This window comes from Charadrius vociferus, unplaced genomic scaffold (genome assembly GCF_000708025.1).
Source record: "Charadrius vociferus isolate BGI_N301 unplaced genomic scaffold, ASM70802v2 scaffold69, whole genome shotgun sequence".
In the NCBI taxonomy this organism is placed as follows: domain Eukaryota; kingdom Metazoa; phylum Chordata; class Aves; order Charadriiformes; family Charadriidae; genus Charadrius; species Charadrius vociferus.
In genome coordinates, this window is record NW_009649937.1 from 43,775 (window position 1) to 61,914 (window position 18,140).

The following is an 18,140-nucleotide window of genomic DNA, read 5'->3' on the forward strand; positions in this document are numbered from 1 at the left end:
TCTCCCCACTGCTGCGACCCAGCAGGTCTTTTTGTCAAGACTCACCATTAGCTTTGCTGTGTGAAATAAGGAGCGGATTGCTGAGGGGAGGGCTGTTCACCCCCGAGCTGTACTCTTCACCCAAGCTTCGAAAACGTGGCATGTGGGCGGTGCCACTTGTGCGTAGGGAGGACTCCCACACAGGTCAGGCAGGGAGGTAAGCCAGGCCCGGGGAGCATTTCAGTTTGGGTACTGAAAACATACAAAACTCAAGAACATCCAGGCTTCGAGGATGTACAGTTGCTTTAACTGTAAAGCAACTGTAATAAAATTTTGCAGAAAAAGCTGCTTAGGCATTAAACTGTCCAAAACACAGGTGAAAAGTGTACTGTAGAAAAGCTAAGTTTTTGATCTAACAGCTTAAGTTTCAACATTCAGCAAGTCATTTTCAAGAGCTGTTTTGAAATGTTTAATGTGCTTTTTGTTTTAGATTTACTTTACAGAGCAACTTGTCTCACTGTCATCATCTCAATACAAAAATCTTACAATGCTTTATTTGCTAAAAAACTACAACATTAAAATCGGGGTTAGGTAGTTTTCCTTTTGCCAGCTGTTTTGTTATGAGCAGTGTCCCACAGTCCACTGCTAAATAAAGGTTGCTGTACTTAATAAGTTACACAAGTTCTGTACATAATTACAGTCATAGTAGAGGGTGCAGCTGTATAATACATCACAGTCAAACACCATGAGGGCAAAGAACTACTATATATGAAAGCTTTTAGTTGAAGACTTTATAGTTTATTTGACCAAGAGTCAATTTGATATCCTTATATCAGGAGACTGATATCCATCTTTCTTAGGCACTGATCCAGGCAGAATTGCCTTGCAGAAAAACCTGGCTCTTTTGCCAAACCTATGCATTATTAAAAAATTTTATGTAGCTCAAAGTCTTTAACAACCCTAAAAAAATAATTATTTGTTAGTTTCATGCTTACTTTCAAATGCATGAAGTATTTCAGTAACGTCACATTCTCTTTCTGAATTAGGTTCACTGCAGTATTAGATCAGGCAGAAACTTTAAAACCTTAATTGGTCAAGCGTGACTCAACCAACTGGATATTTCACCTTGAACAAAACATCTGTCTAAATACAACTCTTAAAAAAAAAAAAAAGTTTGTACCACAGCAGATCAAGCTAGCTAACACTGAGTATCTTTTCCACAGTGGAAAAAAAAAATAATCACTATCATAAGTTTTAGCACAGGATATTCAGGGAAAACATATTTTAAGATCATGCTTTGTAAACATTTCTATGAATCATTCAGAGACTATTGGCTTTGGAATGAATTTTCAAATACTTGGCATTATGCAGGGCAGTAATTAACAGCTAATGCAATGAAAACAAGCAACTTTAGCATGAAGTTATGACAGCAAGAGTAGCGAAGGCTCCTGTGTCAAGTAGTTAAAACCAGATATTAACTTACATTTCATTATAAAGGCTTTAGCATTACAGAGTCCAGCGTGGTACAATAAGTAACCTTGTTACAATTGCAGTATTTGTTTTTGATTGGTACAAAAAAGCTGAACAGCAGCATAATTGTTGTTATATTGAATCTGGGATTGGAAATAATTTGTTTCTTCTGAATAGGGATGAGTCAGTGATTTAAAATAAAAGGCTGCATTTTAAAATCTCAAATATGTGCAAAAATCCTTTCAGTACAGTAGAGAATATGGTAGAGATGTGTGCAATCTTGAAAGTTACATCCCAACCCAGATACTGCCAATATATTGCAATCACATGAACTCTGAACTTATTTCCAAGAGTCCTCCTTACAGCTGGTGTTCTCGCCCCACCCTGCTTTATGTCCTTCTATGCAGTGCATCAAGTATTGACATTCATAATTACTGTAAAAAAAAAACATTGGTCCGTTATAGTTCTAATAAGCTTTCTTCAGGAATTCCAGTAAACTCTCCATCCTAAGACAGCTGTAACTGTTACAATGGATTTATGAAAGCAAATGCAATCTGAGAGATGAAGGTCTGTGAAGATCAGTATCTCCATTTTCCTAAGGTCTTCAACAGCTTTTAAAAACACAAGAAATGGATTCTGATGTTATTCAGAAAGTCCCTTGATTTTGGTGATCTAGCTTTGATGTGATTTTCTGTTTTCACATGTTGTAAGCAACATAAATAGGATCCAGCTGATCAGCTAAAAATCCATCTCTCAAGTGCATTCGTTGTTTCTCTCCACGGGAATTGATAGGAATAACACCAGGGTCCACAATGACTACAACACCCACTATGAGATAATGCTCTTCCAGAACCACATTTGTTACCAGTGCAACCAGGTCCAACGCTTCTTGTTCTGAGCCTTCCAACTCCACAACCACCACAAGCAAGTTGGTCCATGTAAACACAGCGCTGTCGGCATGATACAAATATTAATGGTGAGAAAAAACTACATAGCCAAAGAAAGATACTTATCAAAGAGAGGCTCACTGGAAATAAATTTTGTAAGGACTTGAACAATATAATAAATGAGAACAAGTGATATAATAATACTGTGAAAGTATTTATAAATCAAGAGGTATTAAAGCTGTAACTTCCTAGGATATTCTCTGCCACTTGTTTTTTTAATTGCTCATGTACAAAATATAAGTAGGCCTTTTTCTCTTAAATGTACATAATAATTATTTAAAAGTCCTTTGCACTTATGTATTAAAATAGGAACCATTAAGATTTCACATTCAGTGTGTGCATACTTGATATTAATTTACTTGTGTAAATCTTCAGAGATTATTAAAGGAAAGACAAAACAGCACAAAGCTTACAAGTAAACACCACCACTTTTGAGACTGAAAAGGACCTACAGACAAATGGCATACATCATCCATTAAGACCAAATGAGAATAATGTATGTTAGAAGATACCATTCAAGAAATCCTTGAGATGTGTTTACCACATCCAAGTATGTACATTCTGACACAGCCAGGGAAGTCAACAACAAAACTTGCAAGTGCTCTGCTGCCCTGTTCACGCCTTGCCCTCCCTGTCTTTCAGACTATGAATATCAAACTCTGATAAACTCTGATTCAGTAACTCTCACTGCAGTAGTTTCTAAGCAAAGTTTTGGTTAGTTCATTCTACAGCAAGCTCTCAGTCTAGCATGCTGTTCCACAAAGCCTGACTTCTGCTGCTTTAGAAGAAATAAAAGGATACTGAAAAGTAATACTGAGGCTCTTACCATTCTGCAATGCTCTTATGTGCTCTTATTACAGAGGTCTCTATATCAATGGGATGGTACCTCATTCCTCTGAGCTCCAGTGTTTCATCCAAGGAGCCTACCACATACAGGGCATCATGCCTCTCTGCAATATAGCACAGACATTTAAAATATCATCAGATCTACAGAGTAAATATGGTCAGCTGTACATGCTTTTTCCTGACATTCTAAGATGTTCCCAGTACTTCCTAGGAGAAAAAGTCTATAATAAATATAAAGCTCTACCATTTGGAGAAAAGAGGTCATTTCACACTTCTGCCTATTGACTCCAAGCACATGAAACCAGACTAAAAAAATTTCTGGATCATCCAATTCTGCCCCTTCTCTCATGTAGTGTAATCTCAGTTCATAAACCCAGTCAAAATCCATTGTTAAAGCACTATTCTTAACAGAGAACTCTGATCAATAGGAACACTTTTCCAATTTCCAAATTTTTTTTTCTTTTTAAAACCAACTTAAACCTATTTGTCCTCATGCCAGCAATATTCTTCTCAGCTTCTTAAGTTCCCCACAAATAATGCGAGATCAACTCTATTCCCTTGTCAGCCTTAGCTTTGCTAGGTTAAATAAGCAAAGCTCTCCTAGACCCCTCTTGAAGGACATGCTCTCCACATTACCACATTCATCCTGTAACTTTGTTCAGTTCAAGTTCGCTTTTTTTTTTTTTGCGCCCATTTTATAATTCTGCTCAACTGTGTAACTTGAGATGAAAAGCATGTTGGGAAACTGCACTGTACTTCATGCATACTTGCTATGTCAATTCACCATACATAGCCTCTCAAAAGCTGACAAACTAAAGGACAACTGACATTGTTCCACAATGTTAAAAATCTCTATGATACATGACTTTTCAGAAAGCTACAAGGCACAAAAACTTGTTATAGTAATCTGGTGCCTTGGCACCTGCATGTTCTCTTTCTTTGTGAATGTCTGTTCACAGATTCCAATTTCTGTCAAATACTAGCTTTCTCAAGAACAGGGAGCCATTTCACTTTGAACAGTGACAGAAGTACAAATCTGTCGAAGCATCCAGTGCAGAACCTTGCAGTGCAGAATCTTGCACTGAGCAGCAGTACAATGTGCCCTGGAGGTCTTGTAACTACCCTAGAAAATCAGAGAGAAGGAAGCAAGGAAACCTTAGAGCACCTTGGTTAAGTGTTCTTTTATCATGCTCTACCAGCTCTGAAGGGGAAGATGAAATGTAGTAAAAGGTTTTTCAGGGAGCTGGATCTACATTACAGCAGCTCCCATTGATAGCCTGAGACCATATTCCTTAAATAACACAGACTCAGGAGGGGCTGGCCAACACAGAACCTACTATGCAGGTTGAACGGGTAGAGAGGCCTGGTGCCAAGACGGAACCCTTCTGTGTAATTGTGGTAGCTGTGGGCTATGGATGCCACACATGTCTGATGAAGACTGCCTTTATACCAGAATTCACCTTTGGCTCTCTGATGACACTGACTGTGGAAGAGGGAAGTCTACAGGATGCTGCTCTGGAGGAGATGGAATTCAGTAGGCTGCAGGGATTTCTCCAGCTGGAGCAACAGCATTCACCTTTTTTACTCTCAAGAGCCCCAGGGAGACTGAATAGCACACCAGCACAGTAGACTAGAGGATGACCCTCTCCTATCGACTAGATCCAATAGAGTTATATCATGGGCCATTTCTGAACCCTGGACTCGTATCCACTGCAACAGATCGGGTAGCTCCTCAAATAAAGTCTGTACCTTTGGCAAATTGCTATCCTCACTGTCCCGATTCCAGCAGGGATGGGGTTAATTTCCCCAAGGAACTGGCACAGGACATAGGTATTCCATGTGAGCTATGCCCAGGCTCTAGAGGGAGCACGCTGTGGGAGGAGGCAGGAAGTTGCAGCTCGGAGTGGGCTGAAGTGGTCTGGGTCCAGTTGGTGAGCAGTGGTACTGTAATCACGTTTGTATGTTCCTTTATCGGTGGTGGTGGTGGTGTTTTTTCTCTTTTCTTTGTTGTTCTGTTAAACTGCCTCTCAACCCACGAGTTTTGCCTTTTTCTTACGATTTTCCCCTAAGGCCGTGGGGGTTGAGTGAGCAGACGTGTGGTTCTTTGTTGCCAGCTGAGGCCAAACCATGACACTCACTCACTCTTCTTCCTTCACGTAATGGAGGACTAAAAGTAGCAAGGATATGCATGGTGTCCCCCAAAACAGGCACTTATGTTCCAGAAGTGGTAACACTGCTTTTCTATCGTGTAGCATAAGTGATTACAGGAAATGTAAAAGGTGTTCATTATCCACTGACAGCAATGAGGGGACACTGACACTATCCATGTAACTACCACCATTCATTTAAAACCAATGACAGACAATTAGCAATATACATTTACTAATAAGTTGTAAGCATTCAAACTCCTTTTCTTCAGATGTTTAGAGATTACTTTTTCAATGTGTGATAATCGAGAGTTATACCTACTCCATACTCTGTCTTAACAGAAAAAGGAACAGTTTTTCTTCCATCTGCTTACATTTCTCTAGTTTAGACATCTTGGCTTAGATTGAAAAAATGAGATTAACAATTTATTTTCTATACTGGAAAAATTATGGTGAAGTTACTCCTCTAGACAGAATCACAGAATGGTCAAGGTTGGAAGGGACCTCTGGAGATCACCCATCCAACCCCCATGCCAGAGCAGGGTCACCTACAACAGGTTGCACAGGACAGTGTCCAGGCAGGTTTTGAATGTCTCCAGAGTGGGAGACTCCACAACCTCTCTGGGCAGCCTGTGCCAGTGCTCCACTACCCTCAAAGTAAAGAAGTTCCTCCTCATGTTTAGATAGAACTTCGTATGTTCAAGCTTGTGCCCGTTACCCCTCGTCCTATCACTGGGCACCACTGAAAAAAGACGGCTCCCATCCCCCTGGCATCCTCCCTTTAAGTATTTATAAGTATTAATAAGATCCCCCCCTCAATCTTCTTTTCTCTAGACTAAAGAGACCCAAGTCCCCAAGCCTTTCCTCACATGAGAGATGTTCTAATCCCCTAATCATCTTCGTAGCCCGTTGCTGGACCCTCTCCAGCAGATCCCTGTCCTTCTTGAACTGGGGAGCCCAGAACTGGATGCAGTACTCCAGATGCGGCCTCACCAGGGCAGAGTAGAGGGGGAGGATGACCTCCCTCGACCTGCTGGCCACACTTTTCCTGATGCACCCCAGGATGCCATTCACCTCTTGGCCACAAGAGCACATTGCTGGCTCATGGTCATCCTGTTGTCCACCAGGACTCCCAGGTCCCTTTCCACAGAGCTGCTCTACAGCAGGTCAGCCCCCAACCTGTACTGATGCATGGGGTTATTCCTCCCCAGATGCAGTACCCTACACTTGCCCTTCTTGAATTTCATAAGGTTTCTCTCTGCACCCATCCAGTCACTTCATCAAAGGCTATCAGATTACTCAGACATGACTTCCCCTTAGTGAATCCGTGTTGAGTACTTCTGATAACCTTCTTTTCATCCAGGTGCTTTGAGATGACACCCAGAACAATCTGTTCCATCATCTTTCCAGGGATGGAGGTGAGGCTGACCAACCTTTAACTTCTGACAGGCTGGGAAATCATTGGTATTTGTGAATTTCCTAAAACTGCTAAATGACTTAATATTATTCATATTCTCTACATCAGCACTGAAATACTGCATCCGGTCTGTAAGAAAAGAGGTTCAGAGGAAAAGTGACTAGAAAGGCCCTAGCGCTTCTAAAAAATGTGCTGATATTATTTTGTGCAAGTGGAAACATTTCTAAATCTGTTAAATGGGCATTATGATTTTCTTATTTTGTACGATTACCCGGTGTCATTATAATCAATGAATATGTACAGAGTAACAATTCCTGTTACATTCAGCACTTTTCGCTGATGGAAGTCAGGATAAACTTGCAGGATAGCTTACTCTTTGCTAGCTCAACTGCCTCAAGGAGTTTCAAACACATGATTCTGAAAGTACATTTGTTTTCTCTCACCTCCACTTGCATCAGTAAGTTCTGTTCTGCGCAGAAAGCCAAGGTACCCAGTCCGAGCCCATATGGTCTGAGTGTCTCCAAAACTCAAGTGAGCAGTAAAGTGATCAGCGTGCAGTGCTTCTTCTCCATACACTGTGTAGTAACCAGTAGCATTGTGTGGACTACTCACCCATATCTAGGGGATACAAAAAACCCCCACAAAACAAAAGGGAATCATTCTCATATAAACATAAGTGATTTTGCCAGACCTAGGCAGCATCATTTATTGATTTAAAAGATCTGTTCTACTGACAATTTTGTTGCTCCTTTGCCAGGAGTAGTTTTATTAAAATAATTCATTAACTTCTGCCTCATGGGAAATGACCAGGAAAAAGAAGTAAAAAGGAGTTTTACATGCATATAATTGGGGATGGTAAAGAGGAAAAATGAACTAGGAATTTGGCTTACTGGAAAGGAACACCTGTTAACTTGCAATCTTCTATTAATTGGGCATCTTAGTATACACAAATCCAGATGTATATAAAGCAAAGATTAAACCAAGCAGAAAATTACCTCATTACTACTGTCCACTGATGGGAGTACATAAGATATACACTGCCTCTTCTAGCTGCCAGACACAGACTAGACAACTGATATCACCTGGTACTGACATGCAGTGATTTTGCAGTGGAGGGAGGAACCATGCAGACGTACATACAAATATGTAAACAGTTCCAGTTCTCTGTAGAGTTCATTCACTTGCCACATTATGTGGCCGTCCCACTAAGAGACAGGCACTTACCTGACAAGATTTATCTATATATTAAATCACTGCTGATAAACAAAGTACAACAGCATCAAGCTTTACCTCTCCTAAATGCGAGTCTCCCAGAGGTCCCTTGGTTTCTGTGTGTGCTATGATGACCTTTACCCCTGGAAGAATCTTGAATAAGAAGCAAATGTTTAAAACAGAAGTTAAGAGAACTTGAATTCATTAAAAGAAAAATTAATAATGCAGAGCCACAGAAGTCTGTGCAATTCTTTCCTTTCAATTCCTCTCTGCATGATAGATATAAACCATCTCTTCCTAACAAGTTGTTCAATCATTTAAACTCTAAGCAGCTATTTTGAAGCTCCATCATTGAAGTTTGTTTCACACCTGAAAAACGTCTTTTGCATGAAGGCCTCTGATTTTTTTCCTATTCACTTTACACACCTGGCTTCATTTTAACTAGCTGTTTATTTTATGCTCTCTCTAGTGCCTCTCCTAGATATACTGTGATTAGTGAAGCTTGTTGCACAGATTCTGTATTGAGATCCAGCTGAAGCAGCTCACCACCCAGGTAAGGATCATGAGGAAGGATTGCTCTCAATCTCTCACCTTCCCAGACTCCATAAGTGGAAGACTGTGTGGAGAACCTCTCTCTACCAAACGCACCCTGGGAAAATAAAAGAATGCATTTGTACAAGAATTTATGAACTTAAATATCCAGTGTTATCCTATGCTTAGCTGCACTGACAAAACTATTATGATGCCAGCCAATTATCCTCAGTTATTCATAATGCAGAAAGACAGTTAAGAGTTTCTAACTATCTTCAAGACTTCCATATTAGCATTCCCATAGACCTAATTTCTTTTAAGAATCAGAAACTCAGCTCTCTGGAGAGATTTTCCAACAGAGCTCTGAGGTTGCAGTTCCACCAGCATTTTAAATTCACTTTCTTTGTTGGACTGGCCTGGACATCTGCTTGCCACACTGAACCATGGCACAGTGACAGTAGCACATTTGCAGAAGGAATAGGAATTGAGTGCAGTAGGAGAGGCGTACAAGAGAAGCAGCTCCTATATATTATATTATATTACACTATCCCTACACCCATAGGCTAGAACTGACTAACACAGCGGCAGCTTTGAGGCTATGGGTGAACTTGTTTTTAACAGAAATATACAGCATGCAAGTCACATTGATATATTAAATAAGGAGCAAATGACTGTAGCTTACATTGATCTGTTCAGATGCCAAATTGGGATTCTGCAAATGATGGCGTATAGCTTGTTTTCTACCAGCTAAGATTTAAGCTTGCAAAAACTACAGATGAGTAGTCACAAAAGCTGCCAGTTAACATAAGCCCCTAATTTAACATTATCAATTAAAAAAAAATAAAGCAAATGCACCAAGGCTTGATATTATGTTTCTTATATTATTAAGTACAGAAACAAATACATATATGTTTGTACCCTACTAAACTTAGAATCATAGAATTGTTGAGGTTGGAAGGGACCTTGAAGATCATCAAGTCCAACCAAGGTCATCAACTCTTCACCTGCTAACTCCTTGGGGCAGCGAGATAACCCTCTAATAGCTTCTGTCTTGCAGGTTGTTCCTTCCCAGGTGCTGCTGCGCAGCTTCCCCCCATACCATCCTTCCTCCCACAGCTAATCATGGATAATCAAAGCTAAAACATGGATAGCTTTGCACATTTTGTTCTTGGCAGTTTCAAACATTGCCTCAGGCCCTTATTGCCTTAACAAATCAGATCATATAGTGGTGGCCTTAGAGACGGCCTGATTGATATCTGAGCAGCCAAACAAACAGTGAATTTGAATGAAATTTGGCACCCCGTTTGCCTATGGGTGCTGCTGATTTCGAGAGAGTAATTCACCAACGTCAAGTAAAGTGTGTGTCCTGAGTGTGCATGGGACTGAGGCTTCGGGTGTGCAGAAGAGTTTGCAGGAACAGTGTGCGACCCACCTGAAGGGCCTTTTCTCCATTGCAGATCCTGCACGCCTCAGCCTGTGCAGCCATGGGGATTCGGTACTGCCAGCCACGGCCAACCCAACAGGACCTCTCTATGTATTTATACAGAAGTACAGAAGCTTGCAGGAAGAGGAGAGTTTCCCGTTGATCCTTAAACAAACACCGATGAAGCCAGTAGCTCCTGCAGCTCAGCTTCCACCAGCACCACTAGAGCTTGTAGCAGCAGTGAGAACGTGCTCAGAGGAAGATGTCTCCAGGTGGCCATTTACTGTGTAATCATGATGCGGTTATTCAGATACTCTCTAGCTGCTTTCTCCAAATGTGTTCTCCATGGTCTTCAGGAACAATGCTGTGAGAGAGTGGACTCCCATTCAACACTTCCCTGATTTGAAGGTCACCATGACCCTGCCTGCATATCCTGTGCCTGTTTAATTTGGGCTGACCCCACTGCTCGGGCAGAAGGCAAGGAGAGGAGGGCTGCACTGACTGCTGCTGTTGCGTGTGCCCTGGACTGACCTGTGCAGTCTTTTCCTCTGCAGAGCAGGTGAGCTGAGTCCTGGCCCATGGCACAGCACCCAAAGGTGGGCTGTCTGGTGAGTAGACCTCACACGTGGGTGACACCACCGCGCACCCACATGTTATTCCCGACCTACTGCCCTTGGTAGGGCAGCATACCTAGACCGCAAATTGCACCCAGGTCATTAGAAGGAGAGTCGGTCCAGTTGCCCAGCAGCCAGTGCAGACCTGGTGGCCCAGCAGCTGAAAGAAACTGCCTAGTTGGCAGCCACTGTGCTGAGGTCTGGGAGTTAAAAATGGGTGTTTTTTTTCCTCCAGCAGTGCTTGTCTACTTATTGGCTTGATTGCAATCAATCTTGCAGTCTGAACTTGGCGCTGCTCGCACTTTTATTAACTAACTTAACTGAGAGACAAGTTAATATGAAATTTATGACTAGAGAATTAAGTCTGATAGACTGATGTATCCTTGGCAAGTTTCCAGATGACGCGTGTATGCATCTGTGTGTGTTTTGATATGCTGTGGTATAGGCCTGACATAAATTTGTTGGATCTAGGAAGGCTGAGGGAATTGAGTTGGCTTGATCTGAAGGGCAGGGCAGAGGGAAGAAAGACTAAGGGAGACTCTAACTGTACTTTTTCCACTACCTAAAGGATTGTTAGAGAGAAGATGGAGCCAGATTTCTTGGAGTTGCGCACCACAAGGAGAAGAGGCCAGGGTCCTAACATGCAAGTTGGGAAATGCCAGTAAGGAAAAGTTGCCCAGAGTGGGGTATCAGTCTCAGTACATACACCCAGAGAGGAGGAAGATCTCCATTCTTGGAGATTTTCTGTACTGAACTTGTCCTGGCCCTCAGCAACCTATGAAGCCTTGAAGCTGGTCCTGGCTTTGAGCAGGAGGTTCCATGAGGGACATCCAGAGATCCCACTCACCCTGTTTCTGTGATTCTATGACTAACCAGCCAGTTGGCAAGGTCACTTTTGCTAACAGTCTGGTTACGTAAGAAACAACTAATGAATGAAACAACAAGACTGATGAACAGACAGCAAATTAGGTGAGGGTCTAGAAAGAAAGAGCAGAACAAGTGATGGAGGAGGAGGTGCCAGACCTCTTCCAGCACATAGCCGTCATAAAAAGATTTTCTAGGGTGGGATTCCTTGTATATGGTGATGAGGGATTAGCTGCTGCCAAAAATATTTCAACATACCAATGCAATGCAACGAGGCTGAACTTTCTCCTCTACAGTCATTAAATAGTTAATGCTTTAAAATAATCTGTACCTGTCATGTCGAAGTGCTCTCATATCTACGTAGACTGTTGTTGGATCTGGTCCTGCTGTTCCCTAAGAATAAGAAGGAAGAAACAAATTCAACAGAAGCCTGAAAATCCTGCTTTCATTCTTAGAGCCACATAAAATCACAAATTCCTCTCCCTTTTTTACTGACACATAAAGTACTGCCCTAATCTACAAGAAATAAATTAAACCAGCCCCCCTTTCTAGAGTGACCACCATAAAGGTTTGAAGTTTTATGGAATCAGTGAATGAATGCACAAGTGAAGTATGTATTCATACAGGTAAGTCTAAGTTTTTAAAATTTGATTTTGGTAAGCACCTCCACTAAAAACTACATAGCAAGTGCAAAGCATGTAAGCATACACCTGTGTGGGCCTAAATCCCTTTTACAAAAGCTCAACTGTTCTACTTTATAACAGTTTTGTCAACTTTGAAGAAAAAAACCCCAACATTTAACCAAAACATACCTCTAGCCAACCCGTATCTTTTCAGGGCTCCTGACAGTAACAGCCTCAGCAGAGGCAGAGCTCTGTTGCTATCAGAGGATAAACCTTCTGACCAACTCTGGTGAAAGGTTTCCTATTTCTCAATACGGGAACAGGGGACCTTTATTTTTACCCCAGCAGAATTTAATCTGAACAACTGGAAACTACTGTGAAATGCATATTTAAGCTAAAAAAGAATCGAGGTTTTGGTGACTAAACCTATAGCATGACCCCCATAGCATGGTTTCTCATTTCAGAAATACTTAAAATGAGGCCATTTTGCCATCAGCTCAAGACTGCAGTGCTGGAGAACAGTAATAATACCTTTATGGTGTACTTTTGTAGCACCACTGAGGCTCAGTGACACTGACGGGCCACACCAGATGAACACTATGATCTTTATCCTTAGGAATATACCATTTCAATCATTGCTATACTCCTTTTCTGGCTTGTTTGAGAAAGAGGCTTTGTCCTTCAGTTACAAATGTTCTTTGTGAGTAAAACTGAACTTCTTTAGAAAAAAAAAATCTTGCTCAATCTTTTTAAAATGAAAACTCTCTCAGATGGCATACATTTGTCATAGAGTAACACTGCTGACCCAGACAGACTTCAGGACATAACAAGCACACATGCATCACTATACCTGTTCAGCCATCTTGCCCAGCCTGTTTGGCTGACAGTGCGACCACAAACAGAAGTAACAGAGGCCATCAAAGTGTGTGAAACAGAGAGAAAGGGGAAAAAAGAAAATACAAACAAAGAGGCACTGGAAACATAAGATACACACAGTAAGACAGAAAACAAAACTCATACTGTTTTAGAGTGAAAAGAAAATTTCCATTTCAGATTACTTAAGAGCTTGGCACTTTTAAGTGGTTCATTAGGAAACATGCAAGTCCCAGTTAATAAACAAGAAGAGGTTTAAGGCAGATCATACATCACGCCTGTTGTCTTATTATAAATCCCTCCTCTATCTATAAGTATCTAAAGGCTGCTTGCAGCTCCAGAAACACCACCTCAGTAAACCAGTCCAGTAAGGCTGGAAGATGCTATGTATTTATATGCATGCTAACTTGTATCAAATACGAATTCAGTTTGTCCATTTAAATTAAATGATTTAAAAATTCAAATACAGGTATCACTTTGGAAGAATGGGGGAAAGGTGTTTAAAAAACAATCACCACTAAAAAAAGGGCTCAAGAATGGAGAACAGAGATGAAGAAGGTATAAAATGAAATGGAAGCTTAACTGCTCAGCAGTCCTACACACTTCACAGTTTTCTTGGAGTACTTTTCACAATGCCATTTAACTTTCTGTAAAAAACCTGTTTTTCCCCTCCTTTGTACAGTCTGAACAACAAATATCCCAAACTGCCTTTTAAAATCCTTATTTAGGCAGGCAATTTAGAAAGCTATTCTTTCACACTTGACATCTAAAATGTTTTATTCAATTAATTTAAAAACTTTTTGTACAATCGTCTTAATTTCATCTATATCCTTCCTTTTTTCCATCTACTGATTCATAAAATTCTTTGGCTGCATTTCTTTATAACAATTTATCCAGACATTGTTAAAAACCTTTTCTTCTTTTATATGTGTGAAAGAAACTAAAGAAACAATTATGAATGGCATCATATTTAAGAAACTCACGTTCCAAAACATCTACCTTGTAGGAAATACAGAACATTAAAATATATTCTGAGAAGAGAAAAGGCTTTCCTTCATCTAGTGGGCACAAGAAAAAAAAAAAAAGTTTTGCAGAAGCACAGTAGAAATATTCATAGAATTATATTTTTTTATTGCGTAATTCATACCAATAAAATTGGAAATAAAATTTACAGTTGCACACATATTTAAGGCATGTTCCATCTATGAAATTCCTCACATAGAAAGCTAAATAGTACTGCATCTGAAAATTGAGCAGTTCGTCTGTTATTCAAGTATCATCCAAAATCCTGGGTGCTTGGCCATTTTCTAGACCATACTTAGTACCTGATTTTTCAAGTTTTGGAATGCATTTTTATTTCCATCTCCTAATTAGAGAAGAAACATCTCATTAAGAAAAGTTAGATTTAATCTGGTTAAATTAGACATACAAGATATCATTAACAGAATAATAAACTATCAAGGCATGTGCGAAATAGGGCTGTGTAGTTTATGTGCATATACTTCCCCCCTCAGAGCTTCCAATTTTATACCTTTAATTGAAAAAAAAAGTCCAATTCTCTCATGAGGTGAAACAAATCTATTTGAGTGTTGATAACACCCATTTGAGATTTTAAAAGTAAAGAAACCTGCCAACCTTATCAATTTTTCTGGGTCTTATTTGAGGAACACTGTTTTCCATTTAATTCCACATACACAATAAGCTATTTTTCAAACAGAAAGAATGTGAATCACACAAAAGCTGAAATAGCACTGCTTGAAATATTTAATATGTTTATGAACAGGAAGCTGTGTATTTAATTTAATACTGCTCCTGTATAGTAGGAAGGAAACAAGTTTCTTAATACTGATCCTCTGTCTTAGGAAGGCAAATCAACTGGTCAATGAGTACAGAAAAGTAAAATTATGATAATCCACATGTTCAAGGCTTATTTAATTTGGTGCTGAAGCAGACAAGCAATGGAGCTCTAATTGATTTTAAAAAAATTTCACAGAGCTGAACATGATTTCCTATGAAGTTCCCAGAGGTTCTGTCCATAAGTATAAGGAATAAGCAGTTTAATCTCACCTGTAAGCAAATTGCTACGTTGACCCTGCACCCAAATGTAGTGCTCACTGCACGAGCAGAGAGGCCCAGGTCTTTGAATAACTTAGAGAAAGACTGTGTTAACATAATCCTTGGTCTCTCCTCCGCAACCACCATGCATGTTCGCACGCAGGACAGGTTAACTCCTTTCATCTGAGAGGTTGAGTGAAGAAAACACCAACATTTTAAGTTTGAAATCAACAATTCTAGAAGTAAGCCATTTTAATTTGCGGAACAGATGGACTTTAAAAACACTAGAATAACTGACATGAACCAGTTAAACAATATAGACACAGACTGCATTCAGTTTGACTCCATCCACCCAGGACAACCCCCTAAAATTGTGGTAAGAAGCTTTGTGGCAGGGTTTGATGCACAAGATGCAAACTACTCGCATTGTGTAGCTGCAACACAGCCACTTATCATTTAGAGCTGAAAACACCACAAAATGTCATTGTGTCATAGGGCTGGCTTCACAAGAGGTCCACTCACTGTGTTGCGCAGTCAGATGCAGGCAGAGCGTTTGAGACATTATTAGCTCTCATCAGCGTGAATGTGAACGTGTAGCACCTGGCTGTGTGCCAGCATTCCCTTAAGTGAGGTCCAGGAGAAGAGAGGGACAGAGTTTTCTGTCTGTACTGAGAATAAGAATAAGCACAATGTAGCTGCTTTCTTGTGCACAACAAGCTGCCAGACATTCCCAGTGGAAGTGCTGAGCAGCTTAGTTACTACAGCCATAGGAACTCTCCTACCATTCAAAGGCGTCTCTTCAAGGACATTAAGTTTCAGTTAGGAGATTTCCCTCAAAAATAAATGGATATATTAGTGTATAATTGCTGCTGTTAGGTTACATCCATTTTAGAACTCAATACTTTTGGTGTCAAGAGATCTGAAAGCAGGTGAGATTTGACAGGTTTTGGGGAGCTTTATGTTTTGGTTTTTTGGTGGGAGAGGTTTTTGGGGGTTTGGTGGGGCTTTAGGTCTTTTTCTTTTCTGGTGTGCTTTTTTTTTTTGTTTGGTTGGTTGGGTTGTTTTGGTTTTTTTCATTTCAGGCAAGAAAAAGTTGATAGGCTTGCTATGTGTTCTGCCCAAAATCTCAGAAATACCCAGCAGCACAGAGGTGGCACAAATAAGTAAAGTTGAAAACGTAAGACTTCTTTTTTTTCCCCACCAGAAACGTGACCACTGAAACTTCCAGCGATCTCAACATTTCCCAAAACCCAAGTTATAATGAAAGGCTTTCAAAGAAACACTTATTGCCCATCTTCTGCAAGCCAAAATGAAATTGTTTTAGAAAGATACATGTATTTGTATGTCAGTAAGCTGAAAAATTAAGTCCGCTCACCCGGAGTGTATCAGTCTGTGTTCCAAGCCCTTTGGTGCACATCTCCATCACGGAGTAAGAGCAGAATGTGACACGCACTTTATATTGACTTACAGCAGCCAACCACAGAGACACATTGCTCTCCAGTTCCAGAGGAGGGACTAGAATAGACTGATGACCCGAATATACACTAGGGAGAGGAAGAAAAAGAAATATGAAAACTTCAAGCTAACGTAAAAAAGCCAAAAGTCAAAATGAAGCAAATATAGGAAAACTAAGAGCTTGGTATCTATCTGAATTTCAGCTTATCTTCTCCACAGAGAGCAAGTATTTCTTAGTTAGCTAAGAACTATGGGCTTGAGTCCCGTTACAAACTTTAAGGTGAGTATACTTGCCCTGTGGTAAATTGTGCTGAACTATACGGAAATACTCAATGCCTTCAGTAGACAGAACTTCTGACACTAAAACATTAACATTTGAGACATCATTCCAGTTACAGATTATAATTGGTAATTGAGCTTATTTTTGTGAGTCATTCTAGGTTTTTCTTTGAGTGAAATGAGTCTTTAACACCTATATTGCACCATTCAAGTTTTTAGTGCAATTTTCTGATCTTTGCCATATGGATATCAGTTTTTAAATAGTGTTGATGTGAAATAGTTAACATGAGTGGACAGAAAGTCAAATTCAGAGTCACACCTTTTAATTTTTTTTTTAATATTATATATTCATTTCAAGACAGTAAATGCCATGACCATACAGTCTTAAATTGCCAAATGTTTTTTAGATCAGTTACTGTCAACAAAATCAGCCTCTGTAAAACCAGGCTCAGATAAACCAATGCATTTTGAAAAAAATAACAGCATCTCTAATTACTTTCAACAGGTATCTTGACACGCTTGCCATCTCTCCTAACTAGAGGTGATGTGGTTTTGTAGGGGGAAATATGATGAGGGGGTTTTGTTTTCTTTTTAAACATACTACAAGAGAAAAAAAAAATTCCATAATAAAACAGTTTTTCACACTAAAACAAAGCTGCAACTCAGATGAAACAAAGCCACCTTATATTAACTCTTGTATAGAAAGCATGACACATGTAGTTCCCTTCCCTAAAAATATTTTTTAAAAATCCATTTAGATTTTAATTCTTCCATCACTGAGATTTCTTCTCCCTCCACCCCGCCTCACTTTATTGATGATATAAATCAACAGATGTTACCAAAGTTAGATTTTTTGCTTTCCTTCAGTACACTTTCTTTCCAGTTTGGGAAATGGCAGAGGGAAGGTAAAGTCTAACTACAGTAAAATTAACTTTATTTGTTTACAAAATAACCTTTCATATTCAGTTTCTGCATTTTTTTAAATGAAATATCTAAACTACTATTGAGTGTTTGTTTTAAAAGGCAAAAAAGAGGAAAGTTCTGCAGCTTTGCAAAATGTGCAGCATTATAGTAGTTATCTGACTGAATCAATTCAGGTCTCATGTATTTTAAGAAACATTTAATTGCTTCTTTTAGCAATATCTTTTAGTGCATACCAATCTTGCAGTCAACACCTTAAGGGCCTTGTAAAAAGATACGGTTTAATCTCAAAGGTCTTTGAAAGGATTTATTTAATCAATGTGAAATAGTGAAGCCTTTTTTTTTTTTTTCTTGGATTTGGTATCTAATTAATTCCACTTCCAAAACCCAAGGTACTCAAGTAACTAACTAACTTGATAATTTTTGTTACCACAAAAGGTATTTTATGAAATATATATAAAAAGATTAATTTGTGTTTCTCTGA

The 18,140-nt window shown here is 39.6% G+C and overlaps 2 protein-coding genes across 2 annotated transcripts in view; both read right to left on the reverse strand.

The window, feature by feature from the left end:
- Window positions 1-726, reverse strand: part of LOC104292075 (zinc finger protein 239-like) — a 1,978-nt gene extending 1,252 nt beyond the window's left edge. Inside the window, exon 1 of the mRNA XM_009891396.1 lies at window positions 670-726. Coding sequence (XP_009889698.1) covers window positions 670-726 — 57 coding nt within the window. The remainder of the gene's footprint in view (window positions 1-669) is intronic.
- A 736-nt stretch (window positions 727-1,462) lies between these two features.
- The window catches only part of DIP2A (DIP2 disco-interacting protein 2 homolog A (Drosophila)), a 152,560-nt gene continuing 135,882 nt past the window's right edge, over window positions 1,463-18,140 (reverse strand). The window contains exons 31-38 of the mRNA XM_009891397.1: window positions 16,377-16,545; window positions 15,014-15,184; window positions 11,782-11,843; window positions 8,610-8,667; window positions 8,097-8,171; window positions 7,250-7,424; window positions 3,223-3,346; window positions 1,463-2,399 (exon numbers count right to left, since the gene is read on the reverse strand). Of these exons, the coding sequence (XP_009889699.1) occupies window positions 2,147-2,399; window positions 3,223-3,346; window positions 7,250-7,424; window positions 8,097-8,171; window positions 8,610-8,667; window positions 11,782-11,843; window positions 15,014-15,184; window positions 16,377-16,545 (1,087 nt within the window). The 3' untranslated portion in view covers window positions 1,463-2,146. The remainder of the gene's footprint in view (window positions 2,400-3,222; window positions 3,347-7,249; window positions 7,425-8,096; window positions 8,172-8,609; window positions 8,668-11,781; window positions 11,844-15,013; window positions 15,185-16,376; window positions 16,546-18,140) is intronic.